Source organism: Sander vitreus, chromosome 23 (assembly GCF_031162955.1).
Source record: "Sander vitreus isolate 19-12246 chromosome 23, sanVit1, whole genome shotgun sequence".
Lineage (NCBI taxonomy): Eukaryota > Metazoa > Chordata > Actinopteri > Perciformes > Percidae > Sander > Sander vitreus.
This window is the reverse complement of record NC_135877.1, coordinates 23,930,996-23,950,235: the sequence shown is the minus strand read 5'-3', so window position 1 is coordinate 23,950,235 and position 19,240 is coordinate 23,930,996. Positions and strand designations below refer to the sequence as shown.

Here is a 19,240-nt window from a genome sequence, read left to right as displayed (position 1 = left end):
AAAGAGTTTATTTACTTTATTTCACTAATAAAACTAAAAGGTTCCTGGAAGCATTAAACCAGAATATTTAAAGGTTTATGTATTTAAAAGTTTGTCCATTTTATACAAAAACAGCCGTAAAGATTTGAGTCTTAGAGAAGGAAAGAAGGAAACTAGAAGGTTCCTGGAAGCATCGATGGGCAAGTAACCCCGACCCACCAACCAGACGCCGGCCGTCAGCAGTAAAGCCAGTGGGACTGATCAGTCTCCCCAAGTCGGTCCAGAAAGTTCCTCAGAACACACCGAAGACACGAGACGTAATACGTCTCCATAACAGCAGGCGGCGCTAATCTGGATTGTCGCCCAAAAAATGAAAACCGGCAGCTGATTGGACGAACGCGTCACGTGGGTCTGGCTGCTCCAGAAATTCAGAGCCAGACTGTCATGGCGTCTCGTTCAGAATACGATCTGATATTGTCCTAAAATAGTTCACCGTAACGTGTTTCTGAAAACATTTTAAAGGGGTGATAGAGTGATTATATAGGGTATCTAACACTGTTCCTTAAGGTCTCCTAATAGGGTATGTAACATTGGTTGGGCTGAAAATTTTCTGTTTCCGTTTCTGGGTTACTGGACGACCGGGGCTCGGGGCTCCGCAGAGCTGGCTAGCTGCCAGCTGCCGACGCCACGTATATAACATCTACCCCAAGGTCTTATACAGCTAACAATGGTGTCCAATTTCAATTTCATGCATTTTAGTGAACATTAGGGATTTCGTTAGCTGCTGTCCCTTCAATCGGAGTTGAGATGGTTACGTCAACTTTCAGCTTTGTTCAGATTCGCCCGTTTTCAGTGGCAGTTTCAAAATGTGAGATTTGCAGAGGATAGGGGTATCAATGGGGTTTTGAGCTTCTATGTATGTCCTATTCACCCACCGAACTGTCGTTATTACACTATGACAAGGTAAAATGGGTTTTGCATTCTATCACCCCTTTAAGAGAGCAATAGGCCGTGCAGTTGCTGAATCTGTCTTCATTTCAGATCAACAAAGGTCAGTTTAACAGATGTTCATCAGATGTTGAGAGACTCTAGTCACGCTCATACTGCTCCCCGTTTCCTGGTTAGCTCTCCACCAATCAGATGGGTCATTGAGTCTGACTGCCGGCAGTGCCCGCATTCCCGATTATACATGTCCAATCAGCCCAAATGAAGGCTGACGGCCCCTCTGACGGACGACGGCACGGAGCACACCGACCAGACTGGAGTCACCGACCTCGCCAGACTGTCAGACGGCCGGTTATCAGGTTGGTGTGTCAGAGGCTTTAGGTGACCTCTGCAGCAGTGTGTGTGTGTGTGTGTGTGTGTGTCTCTGTGTGTGTGTGTGTGTGTGTGTCTCTGTGTGTGTGTCTCAAGCTGCGGCCCTGTGATGGCGTGAGGCCCTCAGCGTGAGCTCGCTGCGGCCCTGTGATGACGCGCGGCCCTCAGCGTGAGCTCGCTGTAGGTCTGGATGAAGCTGTGGTAGATGAAGGTGATCGGCAGCGCCAGCAGCACGATGCCGCTGACCACGCAGACGCCGCCCAGGACGCGGCCCGCCACGGTGACCGGGAACATGTCCCCGTACCCCACCGTCGTCATGGAGATGATGACCCACCAGCAGGCGGCGGGGATGCTGGCGTAGGCCTGGTTCCCGGCCTCCGGGTCCAGGCCGTGCTCCAGCAGCTGGGCCGGCGCGCTGAAGATCGCCATGGCGACGCCGATGAAGACGAGCAGCGTGGCCATCTGGCGGTGGCAGCGACGCAGCGTGAGGCCGAGCGTCTGCAGACCCAGGAAGTGGCGAGCCAGCTTGATGAGCCAGAAGATGCGCATGATGCGCAGAACGCGCAACGTGACGCCCGCCCGCTGCAGCGTGGAGTTCTCCCCCGTCAGCATCGTCACGGCAACAGACACGTAGTACGGCGTGATGGCGAGCAGGTCGATGACGTTCAGAGGGCGACGGACAAACTCACATTTATCCCGAGACACGAGGAAACGCACAATGCACTCCGTCGTGAACCAACCAATGCACACCGCCTCAATGACCCTGCAAAAGAGACACAGCCAATCAGAGAGAGAGAGGGGGAGACAGCCAATCAGATAGAGGGGGGGGAGGGCAGACAGCCAATCAGACACAGAGTCAAATTACATACATACTCTAAATACTATGTTGGGTTTGAAAAAAACTATTTTCAGATTCAAATAAATCTTCATTCAAATGTATTTTAGCGTTAGAGTGATGATGACATCATCACTCTGTCAGGATAAACAGATCTGAAGTTAGGAGACAGACGTCTGTTTTTAGGTAAACCGTCTGCTCTGAAGAGAGAAGGGTTTAATAATGGACCATAACGTTAATATGTTTAATAATGGCCCACTACCTTAATATGTTTAATAATGGACCATAACGTTAACATGTTTAATAATGGCCCACTACCTTAATATGTTTAATAATGGACCACTACCTTAATATGTTTAATAATGGACCATAACGTTAATATGTTTAATAATGGACCATAACGTTAACATGTTTAATAATGGACCACTACCTTAATATGTTTAATAATGGACCACTACCTTAATATGTTTAATAATGGACCACTACCTTAATATGTTTAATAATGGACCATAACGTTAATATGTTTAATAATGGACCATAACGTTAATATGTTTAATAATGGACCATAACGTTAATATGTTTAATAATGGACCATAACCTTAATATGTTTAATAATGGACCATAACGTTAATATGTTTAATAATGGACCATAACCTTAATATGTTTAATAATGGACCACAACGTTAATATGTTCAATAATAGACCACTACCTTAATATGTTTAATAATGGACCACTACCTTAATATGTTTAATAATGGACCATAACGTTAATATGTTTAATAATGGACCATAACGTTAATATGTTTAATAATGGACCACTACCTTAACATGTTTAATAATGGACCATAACCTTAATATGTTTAATAATGGACCACTACCTTAATATGTTTAATAATGGACCACTACCTTAACATCTTTAATAATGGACCACTACCTTAATATGTTTAATAATGGACCACAACGTTAATATGTTTAATAATGGACCATTACCTTAACATGTTTAATAATGGACCATAACCTTAACATGTTTAATAATGGACCACTACCTTAATATGTTTAATAATGGACCACAACGTTAACATGTTTAATAATGGACCACTACCTTAATATGTTTAATAATGGACCATAACGTTAATATGTTTAATAATGGACCACAACGTTAATATGTTTAATAATGGACCACTACCTTAACATGTTTAATAATGGACCACTACCTTAACATCTTTAATAATGGACCACTACCTTAACATCTTTAATAATGGACCACTACCTTAACATGTTTAATAATGGACCATAACCTTAACATGTTTAATAATGGACCACAACGTTAACATGTTTAATAATGGACCACAACGTTAATATGTTTAATAATGGACCACAACGTTAATATGTTTAATAATGGACCACTACCTTAATATGTTTAATAATGGACCATAACCTTAATATGTTTAATAATGGACCACAATGTTAACATGTTTAATAATGGACCATAACGTTAACATGTTTAATAATGGACCACTACCTTAACATGTTTAATAATGGACCACAACGTTAACATGTTTAATAATGGACCACAACGTTAATATGTTTAATAATGGACCATAACGTTAACATGTTTAATAATGGACCATAACGTTAACATGTTTAATAATGGACCACTACCTTAACATGTTTAATAATGGACCATAACGTTAACATGTTTAATAATGGACCATAACGTTAACATGTTTAATAATGCAGCAGGTTAGTTTCCTGGTGTAATTTACAGCGTTAGTTCTCTGAGAATCTCATTCATATCAAAGATAAACTGTTGAAATATCTCTGATCCAATCAGGACCTTCACTTATACATATATACACATATACACATATACATATACATATATACACATATACACATATACACATATACATGGTATACACATATACACATATACATACACATATACACATATACATATACACATACATATATACACATATACACGGTATACGTATTTATACGTTACATAGTTCTACACTTTCTGTCCTCTATATAATGCATTCTCATAATATATCGTGTGAGTATACAGCGGTTCATATGATCTCTTCGTCTATCAGCGGCCGTTAGTTGAGTTAACAAAGCACTGCAGGCTGCCGGTCGATTGGCGGACATTACAGTTAAGTTTAGGCAACAAAATCACTAGTTAAGTTAGTGTTAATTTTGTCACCTATTTTTTATTTAGTCTTGTGCCAAATGTCCTTGTTAGTTTTAGTCATATTTAGTTGTTCACATATCTTTTTTTGTTAGTCAAGTTTCAGTCAAAACGTTTTAGTCTTTTTTTAAATAAATTATTTCTGATAACCATTTCAGTCAAATAGTTAAATAAAAATAAATTATATAAAGTTATGTAAATATGGAGCCTCTTTCTTATTTCAGCAGTAAATTCCTGTTAAACGACAAAAACAACCACTGGATGAGAAAAAGGTATTTTACAATAACTTTGAATGCAGCACGAGGCTGGCAAGGCGAGTTTCAAGTGAACGCACCGTCTGTGTTGTTTTTCAGATGTCAGCTGCAGACTGTTGCGTCCCGCTGTTGGATCCTCTCCAGTGAAATACAGTCACACTTTACACCGTTTAGCTGTCAGCATTTTAACCGTGTTTGATCCAGCTGCTAGCTAACGGTAGGCTAACGTTACCTGCTGCCAGGTGTAGTGTTAACTAGCTAACAGTAGGCTAACGTTACCTGCTGCCAGGTGTAGTGTTAACTAGCTAACGTTACCTGCTGCCAGGTGTAGCGTTTACTAGCTAACGGTAGGCTAACGTTACCTGTTGCCAGGTGTAGTGTTAACTAGCGTCACATGCAGCGATGTTTCAGTTGCCTCTCACGTCCGTTCAGGAGCATCAGAGAGAAGCAGACATTTAATAAGTGGCACCGAAATCCACGTTGCTATTTGGTCCGGTAGATACCGGTGGTTAATTATTATATTATCATCACCGGGTCTCGGTACCCAAGCATAGTAACCTTAGTAACAGTTGATCATTATATCTCATGATGAAAATGAAGAGAGATTTTATCTTAGTTTTTATTTCATGCAAAACATTTTAGTCTCGTCTTTTTTCGTCAACAATAATGCACGTTAATTTAGTCCTAGTCAGCGTTTTTGGACATTGGTGCAGTCTCGTCATCGTCTCGTCTTAGTCATGGAAAAAATGGTCGTTGACAAATACATTTTGTCTCGTCTCGTCTGACGAAATTAATACTAAATTAAGTTTGGCAAAAAGATGGTGGTTTGGATTAAAACATTTCGAGGAACAGGCATTTCCTGGGTGAAAGTATTTAGTTTTCCCCGGCCAGCGAGCTGCGCTCCCTGGCTTGAACGCGCTGTGTTTCATGACTCACCGATCCGCCTCGCTACACGGCCCTCAGCGCTCTCATAGTGCCGACACAAATCAGCTGATGTACGAGAGAGGACGGGCGCGGGGTCTGTGGGACGTGTCGGTCAGTGTATGTTTTGGTCATTCGATTTTCATTTCATTAACAGGTATTAAAAAACAAAAACACAAATGGTTATTTGATTTTCATTTTTTAAAATACAAAATTTAAAATTGAAGTACAAGGCGTTTTTTCCTTTTCATGGACAAAAGGGAATGTGAAAATTTAAAACATGCTTCGATTTTCATTTTCTATTTCATATAACAAAAAATGTAATCACTGGAAAACAGAAATGGAAAAAATGCCATGTTTTTTCATATTCTGAGACCGGATGTTAGTAGCACGTTCTCCTACTACATCCATGAGTAGCACCGGTGGAGCCGACCAGTTCTGCTTTAAACCAGGCTGCAGTTGAGGGAAACTATAGCCTAACTTCCCGAGCGACTGATCATCAGTTTTTTGCACCTCTTTACATAAATATACATAAATATGGCTATGATGAAATAGCCTACATCATGAAATACATAAATGAGGCAATACATATAAACATATGCATTAGTCATTATATTTCAATAGCCTGAATACATATGTTTTACTTTTATTTATTTCAGGGGACTTTTATTTATTTCTGTCTATTTATTTGCACGTTATAAAACACGAGCGCTGCTCTGATTCCCAGCTTAGCTAGAGCGGGTAACGCCAGCTCTGTTATGGGTTGGTGTGTTTTATCTTATTTTGGTAGTCTGTTTCTGTTCTGTATTTTGCTCAGTTTCCTGTTTTATTTTGATAGTTTGGTTTTCTGTCTTGTCTAGTCTGGTTTTACTTTGTCTTGTGTTTTCCCGCCTTTTTTGATTGTTCTGCCCAGCCCTAATGTGTTTCACCTGTTTCCCAGCCCTTGTGTCACCTGTCTTGTGTTACTTCGTTACCCTGTGTATTTAGTCTTTGTGTTCCCCTTGTACTGTGTCAGATCATTGTGTGTGTCTTGTAGCCAGTTTTGCATTCCTGTGTGTGTTTTTTGTCTCCAGTTTGTATTTTGATTGTTAGTTTTCCCTGTGAGTCTTAGTGTTCCTGTTATTTTATTTTTGACTTGGACTTTATTTTGGATTACCTTTTTTACCTGCCTTTTCCAGGACTCCTTTGGTTTTGTATGTTTTTTTGTTTATTAAAAAAAAAAAATCCTCTGCTTCCGTCTCTGCATTTTGGGTCCGCCATTCACCAACCCTCCCTAACAAGCTCTGCAGACGGACCAGAGTCAGTCAGCACCAGGGAGCGAACCTGGTTAGGGGGTTAACATTAGACCCAGCACCGAGTCAGATGTAGGCAGGGAGAGAGGGTAATAAATAAATGTGACATTATGAAATAAAAGTCCCTCCAAACATTATCAAGAGAATAGGTTTCCAAAGTAATTTTAGCCTGGGCTGAAAGCAACACTGGTACACTGGCGCTGTTGCACTGGAAATGACAACATCCAGACACATATACACATTCGGTCTCTGAATATGAAAAAACAGGTAATTTTATGTTTTGTTATATGAAATAGAAAATGAAAATCAAAGCATAGTTTAAATTTCTCCCATCACCTTGTATTTCAATTTTTAATTTTGTATTTTAAAATGAAAATCAAATAACCATTAGTTCTTTGTTTTTCAATACCTGTTGAAATGAAAATCGAATGACCAAAACATACACTGACCAGTGTCCTACCTGTGCTGGTCCAGGGTCTCTGCACTTTTCCAGTCCGGCAAGGTGCTGGCACACAGCATCACCATGGAGATGACCACGAACAGCATGGACACGGAGGCAAGGATCTGAGCCAGGAGCGAGGACGTTGGCTCCTCGAATGTCCTCCGTACCATCTCCAGCCAGCGTCTCCGCGCCCCCTCTGACCGCGGCTCGTCCCAGGGGCCCCGCGGGGGCGCCTCCTCAGGGAAGAAGTGGACACAGCACTCTGACATGCGGTGGTCGAGGCGGCGCTGGCAGCACGGCTGCAGGTCGGCGCTCTCCAGACCCCAGTACAGCATTTCGTTGTAGAAGGACAGCTCACACATGTGCGGCACGAAGCGCAGCTTCCCATGTTGCACGTACAGCATGATGAAGCTGAAAGCCTCCGAGTGACGGTCAAAGAAAAACTCGTTGCTGTCGCGGTCGTAGTCGTCGCAGAGCTCCAGCAGCTCACTCTCAGACACGCAGCACTGCAGCCGGCTGAGCCTGCTGAGAGGAAGCCGCTTCATCAGCTCTGCCGGGAAGAAGAACCTGCGGCCGCCCACGTTCAGCGTGCAGAGACGGCTCCCAAACTTCATCTTCTGGGACAAAATCACCGACCAATGTTACCAACTGTTAAAATGTCAAACTGCTTCCAAACTCATGTTCTGAAGCTGATTTGAAATATTATCCTTTGTTAATTAAACCTCTGGCTGCTAAATGCATGTGTAAATGTGAAAATGTCTAAATATATAAATCTGTAAATGTCTAAATTTCTAAATATGTATATGTGTAAATGTCTAAATATGTAAATGTCTAACTATGTAAATGTTTAAATGTGATTGTGTAAATGTGTAAATGTCTAAATATGTAAATGTGTAAATGTCTAAATGTGTAAATGTCTAAATATGTAAATGTCTAAATCTGTAAATGTGTATATGTGTATATGTGTAAATGTGTAAATGTGTTAATGTCTATATGCTTAAATGTGTATATGTGTAAATGTCTAAATGTGTATATGTCTAAATATGTAAATGTATAAATATGTAAATATGTAAATGTTTAAATTTGTTTATTTTTAAATGTCTAAATATGTAAATGTGTAAATGTCTAAATGTGTATATGTGTAAATGTCTAAATGTGTAAATGTCTAAATATGTAAATGTCTAAATGTGTAAATGTGTATATGTATAAAGGTCTAAATGTCTAAATATGTAAATGTCTAAATGTGTATGTATAAAGGTCTAAATGTCTAAATATGTAAATGTGTAACTGTCTAAATGTGTAAATGTCTGAATGTCTAAATATGTAAATGTATAAATGTGTAAATGTCTAAATATGTAAATGTGTATATGTATAAAGGTCTAAATGTCTAAATATGTAAATGTCTAAATGTGTAAATGTCTAAATATGTAAATGTGTAAATGTCTAAATGTCTAAATATGTAAATGTCTAAATGTGTAAATGTCTAAATGTGTAAATGTGTGAATGTCTAAATATGTAAATGTCTAAATGTGTTAGTGTTAATGTGTATATGTGTAAATGTGTGAATGTCTAAATATGTAAATGTGTATATGTGTAAATGTCTAAATGTGTATATGTGTAAATGTCTATATGTGTAAATGTCTAAATATGTAAATGTCTAAATGTGTATATGTATAAAGGTCTAAATGTCTAAATATGTAAATGTATAAATGTGTAAATGTGTAAATGTCTAAATGTGTATATGTGTAAATGTGTAAATGTATAAATATGTAAATGTCTAAATGTGTATATGTATAAAGGTCTAAATGTCTAAATATGTAAATGTGTAAATGTCTAAATGTGTAATGTCTAAATATGTAAATGTCTAAATATGTAAATGTGTAAATGTGTAAATGTCTAAATGTGTATATGTGTAAATGTGTGAATGTCTAAATATGTAAATCTCTAAATGTGTTAATGTGTAAATGTGTAAATGTGTGAATGTCTAAATATGTAAATGTGTAAATGTGTAAATGTCAAATTGTGTATATGTGTAAATGTGTGAATGTCTAAATATGTAAATCTCTAAATGTGTTAATGTGTTAATGTGTAAATGTGTAAATGTGTGAATGTCTAAATATGTAAATGTGTAAATATATAAATATGTAAATGTCTAAATGTGTATGTATAAAGGTCTAAATGTCTAAATATGTAAATGTGTAACTGTCTAAATGTGTAAATGTCTGAATGTTTAAATGTGTTTATGTGTAAATGTGTAAATGTCTAAATATGTAAATGTGTAAATGTATAAATGCGTAAATGTCTAAATGTGTATATGTGTAAATGTCTAAATGTGTATATGTAAATGTTTAAATGTGTATATGTATAAAGGTCTAAATGTCTAAATATGTAAATGTCTAAATGTGTAAATGTCTAAATGTCTAAATATGTAAATGTCTAAATGTGTATATGTGTAAATGTGTGAATGTCTAAATATGTAAATGTCTAAATGTGTTAGTGTTAATGTGTATATGTGTAAATGTGTGAATGTCTAAATATGTAAATGTGTATATGTGTAAATGTCTATATGTGTAAATGTCTAAATGTCTAAATATGTAAATGTCTAAATATGTAAATGTGTAAATGTATAAATATGTAAATGTCTAAATGTGTATATGTATAAAGGTCTAAATGTCTAAATATGTAAATGTCTAAATGTCTAAATGTGTAATGTCTAAATATGTAAATGTCTAAATATGTAAATGTATAAATATGTAAATGTATAAATGTGTAAATGTGTAAATGTCTAAATGTGTATGTGTGTAAATGTGTATATGTGTAAATGTATAAATGTCTAAATATGTAAATGTCTAAATATGTAAATGTCTAAATATGTAAATGTGTAAATGTCTAAATGTGTATGTGTGTAAATGTGTATATGTGTAAATGTCTAAATGTCTAAATATGTAAATGTCTAAATATGTAAATGTGTAAATGTATAAATATGTAAATGTCTAAATGTGTATATGTATAAAGGTCTAAATGTCTAAATATGTAAATGTGTAAATGTCTAAATGTGTAATGTCTAAATATGTAACTGTCTAAATATGTAAATGTCTAAATATGTAAATGTATAAATGTATAAATGTGTAAATGTGTATATGTGTAAATGTCTAAATGTCTAAATATGTAAATGTCTAAATATGTAAATGTGTAAATGTATAAATATGTAAATGTCTAAATGTGTATATGTATAAAGGTCTAAATGTCTAAATATGTAAATGTCTAAATGTCTAAATGTGTAATGTCTAAATATGTAACTGTCTAAATATGTAAATGTCTAAATATGTAAATGTATAAATGTATAAATGTGTAAATGTCTATATGTGTAAATGTCTAAATGTCTAAATATGTAAATGTCTAAATATGTAAATGTGTAAATGTATAAATATGTAAATGTCTAAATGTGTATATGTATAAAGGTCTAAATATGTAAATGTGTAAATGTATAAATATGTAATGTCTAAATATGTAAATGTCTAAATATGTAAATGTCTAAATATGTAAATGTATAAATGTGTAAATGTCTAAATGTGTATATGTGTAAATGTGTAAATGTCTAAATGTGTATATGTGTAAATGTCTATATGTGTAAATGTCTAAATGTCTAAATATGTAAATGTCTAAATATGTAAATGTGTAAATGTATAAATATGTAAATGTCTAAATGTGTATATGTATAAAGGTCTAAATATGTAAATGTGTAAATGTCTAAATATGTAATGTCTAAATATGTAAATGTCTAAATATGTAAATGTATAAATGTATAAATGTGTAAATGTCTAAATGTCTAAATGTGTATATGTGTAAATGTGTGAATGTCTAAATATGTAAATCTCTAAATGTGTTAATGTGTAAATGTGTGAATGTCCAAATATGTAAATGTGTATATGTGTAAATGTCTAAATGTGTATATGTGTAATTGTGTATATGTGTAAATGTCTAAATATGTAAATGTCTAAATATGTAAATGTATAAATGTGTAAATGTCTAAATGTGTATATGTGTAAATGTGTGAATGTTTAAATATGTAAATGTCTAAATGTGTTAATGTGTTAATGTGTATACGTGTAAATGTCTATATGTGTAAATGTGTAAATGAGTAAATGCACACTGCTTCTAAATCTCAGCTCGAGTCTGTTTTAAACACTTCATTTTGTTTTTGTGAAGAAATCAGTTTCATCTTCTGGTAAAAAGCTGAAGCTGTTTCCCAGTCAGTCTGAAAGATCATCTCCCAAACTCTTCTGTTAAAATCGTTGGCTGCTGCTTCCAGACTCCATCTCCCCGTTCCTCTTCAACAAAATGACAAATGTGTCGTTATTTCTGGACTACATTGATTTTAAACAAGCTCATTCTCTATTATTATTATTATTATTATTATTATTATTATTGTTATATATGTTGTAGTTAAATATGAAAAGCATTGTCCTGTAATAAAACCAAACACTGTCAGAATCAGCTGATTTCACACCTCAGATGTTTAAACTCACCAGATTTCAGCGTCGAACACGAAGCTGTTCTTCACTCCTTTAGATTCTCCGTCATTAAACTCCTGCAGAACATAGTCGGTCTAAATCCTGTCAGACTTCTGCTGCTTTCTGGCTGCTGATGTGGGAGTGAAGAGCAGCATCAGAACATCCTCCTCTTCTGTCTGAGAGGAGGAGGAGGAGGAGGAGGAGGAGGAGGAAGAGGAGGATCAGAGGCGATGATTCAAGCAGCCATCAGTCTCAGAGTCTGACAGAGTGAGCACACACTCTTCTTATCCTTTAGATCTGACTCTATCCAGCAGAATTAAACATGAAGATCACTTCATTTTAATTTCATGTTTCAGTGAACATCAAAAGCAGATCTGAATATGAGTCAGATATAATTAATTCATCCGTGACCTGCAGAGATGATAGTGAAGGAATGGCTCCCCCTACTGGATGATCCCGGTGACATCACGATGACATAACGGTGACATCACAATGACATCTCGGAACATTTAAACATCCTGACGTCGTGACGTCTGTGTGTGTGTGTGTGTGTGTGTGTGTGTGTGTGTGTGTGTGTGTGTGTGTGTGTGTGTGTGTGTGTGTGGGTGTGAGTGTGTGTGAGTGTGTGTGTGTTGTCAGCTGTATGTTCTGTATTTTGTTGAAAAGTTCTACGTCTGGACATTTGATTGGACATGTTGTCTCTGTAAATGTTCTGTTATTGAATGCTCTGAACAGAAATGTGTATAATAATTCATGACTGTATGCTGTGACTGCAGTAAGCAACCAGCTGTTGAAGGCTTCATGAATGATTTGCAGACGTTTTGTGTTAAAATGAATGATAATAGCCCATTTTAAAAATGCAACAAATCGAGCACCTGGTGAGCTCACCTGGTAGCACGCGCCCATATATAGAAGGTTACGGCCCTTTGCTGCATATCGTTTCCCCCCCTCCCCCACTCTCTCTCTTCCCTCTTCATGTCCTATACAAATAATTTATATATATACTGACTATAATGTTATCTGATCTCATCTTATCTTAACACATACTCACTCCCATCTCATTGAATATGGACGCTTGGTCAGGTGACCTTTGTCGTTATTATTGACGCTAAAAGTCTCCTTTAGCGCTTTAACTAAACAAGCTTGGTTGGGACTACACTGTGTACCAAATTATTTAGCAAATGCTATTTTACACTGATTTTCCTAAATAGTCGATGCAAATGAGATATATATATATATATATATATATATATATATATATATATATATATCTCATATATACCCTGTCCTACCCTAGGTGTACCCTAGTACTAGTACCCTGCTGCTTTAGTACCCTGTACTACCCTAGATGTACCCTAGTACTGGTACTCTGCTTTAGTACCCTGTACTACCCTAGATGTACCCTAGTATTGGTACCTTGCTGCTTTAGTACCCTGTACTACCCTAGGTGTACCCTAGTACTAGTACCCTGCTGCTTTAGTACCCTGTCCTACCCTAGGTGTACCCTAGTACTAGTACCCTGCTGCTTTAGTACCCTGTACTACCCTAGATGTACCCTAGTACTAGTACCTTGCTGCTTTAGTACCCTGTACTACCCTAGGTGTACCCTAGTACTGGTACCCTGCTGCTTTAGTACCCTGTACTACCCTAGGTGTACCCTAGTACTAGTACCCTGCTGCTTTAGTACCCTGTACTACCCTAGATGTACCCTAGTACTAGTACCCTGCTGCTTTAGTACCCTGTACTACCCTAGGTGTACCCTAGTACTAGTACCCTGCTGCTTTAGTACCCTGTACTACCCTAGGTGTACCCTAGTACTAGTACCCTGCTGCTTTAGTACCCTGTACTACCCTAGGTGTACCCTAGTACTAGTACCCTGCTGCTTTAGTACCCTGTACTACCCTGGCTTTAGTTCCTTTACACATTCAGATTATTAAACTAAATACAATCAGATAATAAATTATGTATTATTACTCATTAAAGTACTAAAGTCATTAGAAACCAGTAATATCAACACATTATTCTGCAGAATCTGGACTTTTACTTAATATATATATATATATATATATATATATATATATATATATATATATATATATATATATATATATATAATATGGTCTCATAGCCGTTTCCTGACCTATGAGCAGCCACAATGCGCAGCTGCAGGTCCTCACTGAGCTCCTTTGTCTTAGCCATGACTGTCCACAAACCAAGAGCAGAGAGCTTCTGTTTTTCTCCTGTTGACTTGATTAAAACAGCTGTTCCCAATGAATCAGGCTAATTAGGATGCTTTACAACAGCTTGGACTATTTGGAATGGTATAGATCTTTGGATTTTCCCATAGACTGTGACAGTTTGCAAAGGGTATGAATCATTTTGAACATGCCACTTTTTGTTCAAATGTGAATTAAAGATGAGTAATATTTTTCTTGTACATCGTCTTATTATCTTTTGGGAGAAGCCTGTGTCATTTCCGGTCAAAAAAAAGACTTGCTGGTTGAAGAAAAGTAACTTTCAGTCAGAATTTGCCAGGAGTTTTTTTTTTTATATTATGTTTTCGGGCATTTCAGGTCTTTTTTTGGACAGGACAGCTTAGACATGAAAGGATGTGGGGGGGGGGGTCTGGCTGCTCCCCGACCATCATGGCGTCTCGTTCAGAATATGATCTCATATTGTCCTAAAATAGTTCACCGTAACGTGTTTCTGGAAACATCTGAAGAGAGAAACAGGCCGTGCAGCTGCTGAATCTGTCTTCATTTCAGATCAACAAAGGTCAGTTTAGAAGATTAATGTCAGATGTTGAGAGACTCTAGTCACGCTCATCCTGCTCCCCGTTTCAATCAGGAGAGACTTCGTTGCAGATATGCAAATATTTATTGTAAATAAGCATAATATGAAATGTACAGAGTCTTTGGGGATTAGACTCCATCATTAAAAATATTTTAAAGGGGTAGAGAAGCCAGACATATCCCCCCGATGGAACTAGACACTGGGGATGGTGGAGAGGGATAGCATGGAGAGAAGCCATTTAAAGCAGGATGTCATGCTGTGATTGGATCATGAATTTCATGGCCGATTCTGGTTGGTTTACTGAAAAGTGAACGCCTCTTAACAGCTGAATAGTTTTAGGGAGAGATAGTGGTGAATCAGTAATTAGAAGTCTTCCTGAAAGAATTTGCACTGAGCTTCATTTCCGGTAATTGGTGATTGTGTCCGACTGCCTGCCGGCTGATTATACATGTCCAATCAGCCCAAATGAAGGCCGACGGCCCCTCGGACGGACGACGGCACAGAGCACACCGACCAGACTGGAGTCAGCGACCTCCCAGACTGTCAGACGGCTGATTATCAGCTCGGTGTGTCCGGACCTTAAAAGATGTCAATCAGAGAAAGTTTGATATAAACAGAGAAGCTGCTACATGTCTTCTTCCTGCAAACAGCCCTCGACTGATATCTTTACTACAAACAAGGCAAATCCTACACTTTATATACTTCTCATATATATTTCATATATTCCAACTAGTAATTACTACTTTCTTTGCAACAAGAACAAATAGAAATAAAAAGACAGAAAACAAATGTCTCGGGTTGAATACTTTTTTGTAAATGCCGTCGTAAACAAACATTTATTTATGATTTTTATATCTTCAAATCATCGTCTGAGGTTTTAAAATGTTTGCTGTGCTGGTGGTGGAGCAGCTGGTCTCACACTGACCCAGGGTCAGCTGTTCTCTCAGCTGGTCTCACACTGACCCAGGGTCAGCTGTTCTCTCAGCTGGTCTCAGACTGACCCAGATTAGATTAGCACAACAACTGTAAGCAGGGGAGACTAGCCTAGCTGCGTCTTCCGACACGTTGTTGATTGAAGATGGAGAAACGTGCCATTTTAGCAGCAGTTAGCATAGTAGCAACAATTGCCCCCTGCTTTCAGTCTTTGTGCTAAGCTAGGCTAACCACATCCTGACCCTCTCTCGGTACAGGAGAGACAGCGATGAAACTGGTAAGACACATCTGACTCTGGAGGAGACGCAGAACTAAATGGATCCATTAAAACACATTTTTAATACTTAACTTGTGAATAAAGTATTACCTTCTTCTTGCAGCTAAAAGAGTATTTAAAGTGATAGTTATCATCAACGTCATCAAAGTAACGGAGCAGGAAGTCATCCTGACAGGCTGACAGCTACACCATCACACATTAGGACTGCACTTCCCAGAAACCACCTGTTCTGTTTCCTGTGGGGCGTTTTCACACCGTTCAGTATATCAGAAGTTTCTTCAGCTCTCTGAACTTTAACTGATGAAATAAACTGTGACGTTAACGCTGCCTTTACCCTCCTAACCCCAAATACTGCTGCCGGGTTTGAAGAAAAAACACTTCGCCTTAAACCCTAGAAAGTGGCACATTGTTCTTCAGATTCTCAACATTCAGATGGTCCATACATACATACATACATACATACATACATACATATGTATATATGTATGTGTGTATGTATATATATATATAGTATATATGTATGTGTGTATATATATATATATATATACATACATACATACATATCTATGTATATATGTATGTATGTATATATGTATGTGTGTGTATGTACATATATATATGTATGTAGTATATATGTATGTGTATGTATATATATATACATACATACATACATATATATGTATATATGTATGTGTGTATGTATATATATATCTATATATGTATGTAGTATATTATATATATATAATACCCTGTTGAAGGGAGGTCTGTCGTGGAGATATTTTGGCTGGTCTGTGAGGTTTTGATTGGATAATTGGTTGTTAGAGGAACTGCAGGACTCCGACTCTCTTGGTTGTCGGTGTGAAAACGCCCGAAAACAGAAACCAGCAGAGCAAAGAAGCAGTGCATTGTGGGAAAGGCAGGTCAGGAGAAATATTACAAAGTTTTCATTAAAATATTACAAAGTTTTCATTAAAATATTACAAAGTTTTCATTAAAATATTAAAAAGTTTTCATTAAAATATTGAGACAGGCGTGGGCCAATCAGACATCTCTTAGTAAAGGTTTAATGTAGTTTTAAGACTCGTTATCTCCTGGTTAGAAGAGTTTAATTTAATTTAATAACATTTGTTTTATTGTTCATTATAAGTATTAATTATAATTCCTCTCAGTTCTAAAAACATCTTTAAGATATTAACGTTGTTTCAAACATTAAAACAGTTCGTTGTTAGCACAGTTAGCAGTTAGCATCACACGGCGGCAGGAGTACAAACCCCTTCAGCCAATCAGAGGACAGTAGTACAAACCCCTTCAGCCAATCAGATGACAGTAGTACAAATCCCTTCAGCCAATCAGATGACAGTAGTACAAACCCCTTCAGCCAATCAGAGGACAGTAGTACAAATCCCTTCAGCCAATCAGAGGACAGTAGTACAAACCCCTTCAGCCAATCAGAGGACAGTAGTACAAATCCCTTCAGCCAATCAGAGGACAGTAGTACAAACCCCTTCAGCCAATCAGATGACAGTAGTACAAACACCTTCAGCCAATCAGATGACAGTATTCATGATGTCGCTGTCGGGCAGTAATCCACATATGTCGCCATCTGTCTGTGTGTTTTACAGATATTTAACCAGTGAAAATTATTATAAAAGAGCTTAAAGCAACACTAGAGAACTTTTTGCACCTTAAAATAATGGTTCCAAAGTCATTTGTGTTTATAATCATGACTTATCCTTATTGGGTGGGGAGCAAGCTCTGCCTCTCCAGCTCCTCCCGTAGCTCTGGGTGGAGGTCCTGACCTGACCTGACTGGGAGGTAAACTGGGCTACATTGTGTCTCCCCCCCCTGCAGCACTGTTGTCGGCCAGTGGGTCAGCATGCAGACCGTGATGAAGGACAGTATTAATGAGTTGATGGAGACCGTGATGAAGGACAGTATTAATGAGGTGATGGAGACCGTGGTGAAGGACAGTATTAATGAGGTGATGGAGACCGTGGTGAAGGACAGTATTAATGAGGTTATGGAGACCGTGGTGAAGGACAGTATTAATGAGGTGATGGAGACCGTGATGAAGGACAGTATTAATGAGGTGATGGAGACCGTGATGAAGGACAGTATTAATCAGGTGATGGGGACCAGAAAGTCTCCTATATGGTCCCAGGTCTTGGATTATGTTGATGTCTTGATCTGGTCCCCTCACTATTCAGCTGAGGGAGCTGTGGGTCCAGGTTTCTTCCTTCAGATCATTTGTGATCCGTTCTGAATAAACTAACAGCTGTTTACGTGCTTCGTCCTTGTTGCATTATTCATTAAGATAACTCTGAACAGATTTCTGGAGTTCTAACAACTCTGAGTTGTAGTTGAGAACGTCAGTTATAACGACCACGTATTAAAACATTGTCGGGTTTAAATCGGGCTCTTAATTACAGTTAATGTGTCGGGCTCAGGTAGGGTCGGGCTGGATTTCTTTGGGCCCGACCTCAGCTCTAGTCTGTAGTTTGAATGAGACACAGTTCCACTTCCAACCTGTAGGGGGAGCGAAGAGGAACCGTTCTCTAGTGTTGCTTTAAATCTCATAACTCTGTTGGCTCCTCAAACTGTGAACTGTAAAAACCTCCTAACTAAAGTTATTCAGTCCCTCCAGAAAAACCTGATCATGTGATCTCATAATTCAATGCATAATCAGCCAAAGTCTGCATATTTATTTCGGGGCTGCATTTTTTCAAATACGCCGCACTTTCTCCGCATATTTCCGCGCAAAATATGCAGGGCTTGCATGATGTCATAATTTCCGCATTTTCGTTGCAAAAAAGTCCCAAATATCTTATCAGAAAGATGAAAAATGTTGCGTTTACTTCACACAAGAGCAGCCGTTTCCCCTGTTGCCATGGGAACGTTATGAAGTGACGGAATTACGCGACGTGACATCATCTAAAAGCTGCAAACCCCGCGCTGAAGCCACGATGAAGCCACGATGAAGCCACGATGACGCCACGATGAAGCCACGATGAAGCCACGATGACGCCACGATGAAGCCACGATGACGCCACGATGACGCCACGATGACGCCACGATGACGCCACGATGAAGCCACGATGAAGCCACGATGACGCCACGATGACGCCACGATGACGCCACGATGAAGCCACGATGACGCCACGATGACGCCACGATGAAGCCACAATGACGCCACGATGACGCCACGATGAAGCCACAGTTTTAACAAGTTCCCGCAATTTCATCGCATAAAATTGCATAAATATCCCGCATATTCCATTTTTTAAGAAAACGTGACGCTTCATCAAGGATTTTTGCCGCAACAATCACAAAAAAACTCTGGAAGGACTGGTTAAAGGTCTGAATGTTTAAACAGCGAGGAAGTGATTTTGTCTGACTTGATCTGAGGCAAATAGCTCATTAAAATGTTTTCATAATCTCCTGAAAAGTAATGATTGCAGACAGATAAGGTTTCCGCCCAACAGCGAAGAT

General features: G+C 38.0%; 1 protein-coding gene across 1 annotated transcript; it reads right to left on the bottom strand.

The window, feature by feature from the left end:
• Positions 1-1,387: 1,387 nt before the first annotated feature.
• Positions 1,388-7,848, bottom strand: LOC144512297 (voltage-gated potassium channel regulatory subunit KCNG3-like). Its single transcript, XM_078242963.1, has 2 exons — positions 7,253-7,848; positions 1,388-2,059 (listed from the first exon to the last, which is right to left on the bottom strand). Exons 1-2 carry the CDS (start codon positions 7,846-7,848, stop codon positions 1,420-1,422), a joined length of 1,236 nt encoding a protein of 411 aa, XP_078099089.1. The 3' UTR covers positions 1,388-1,419.
• Positions 7,849-19,240: the final 11,392 nt, after the last annotated feature.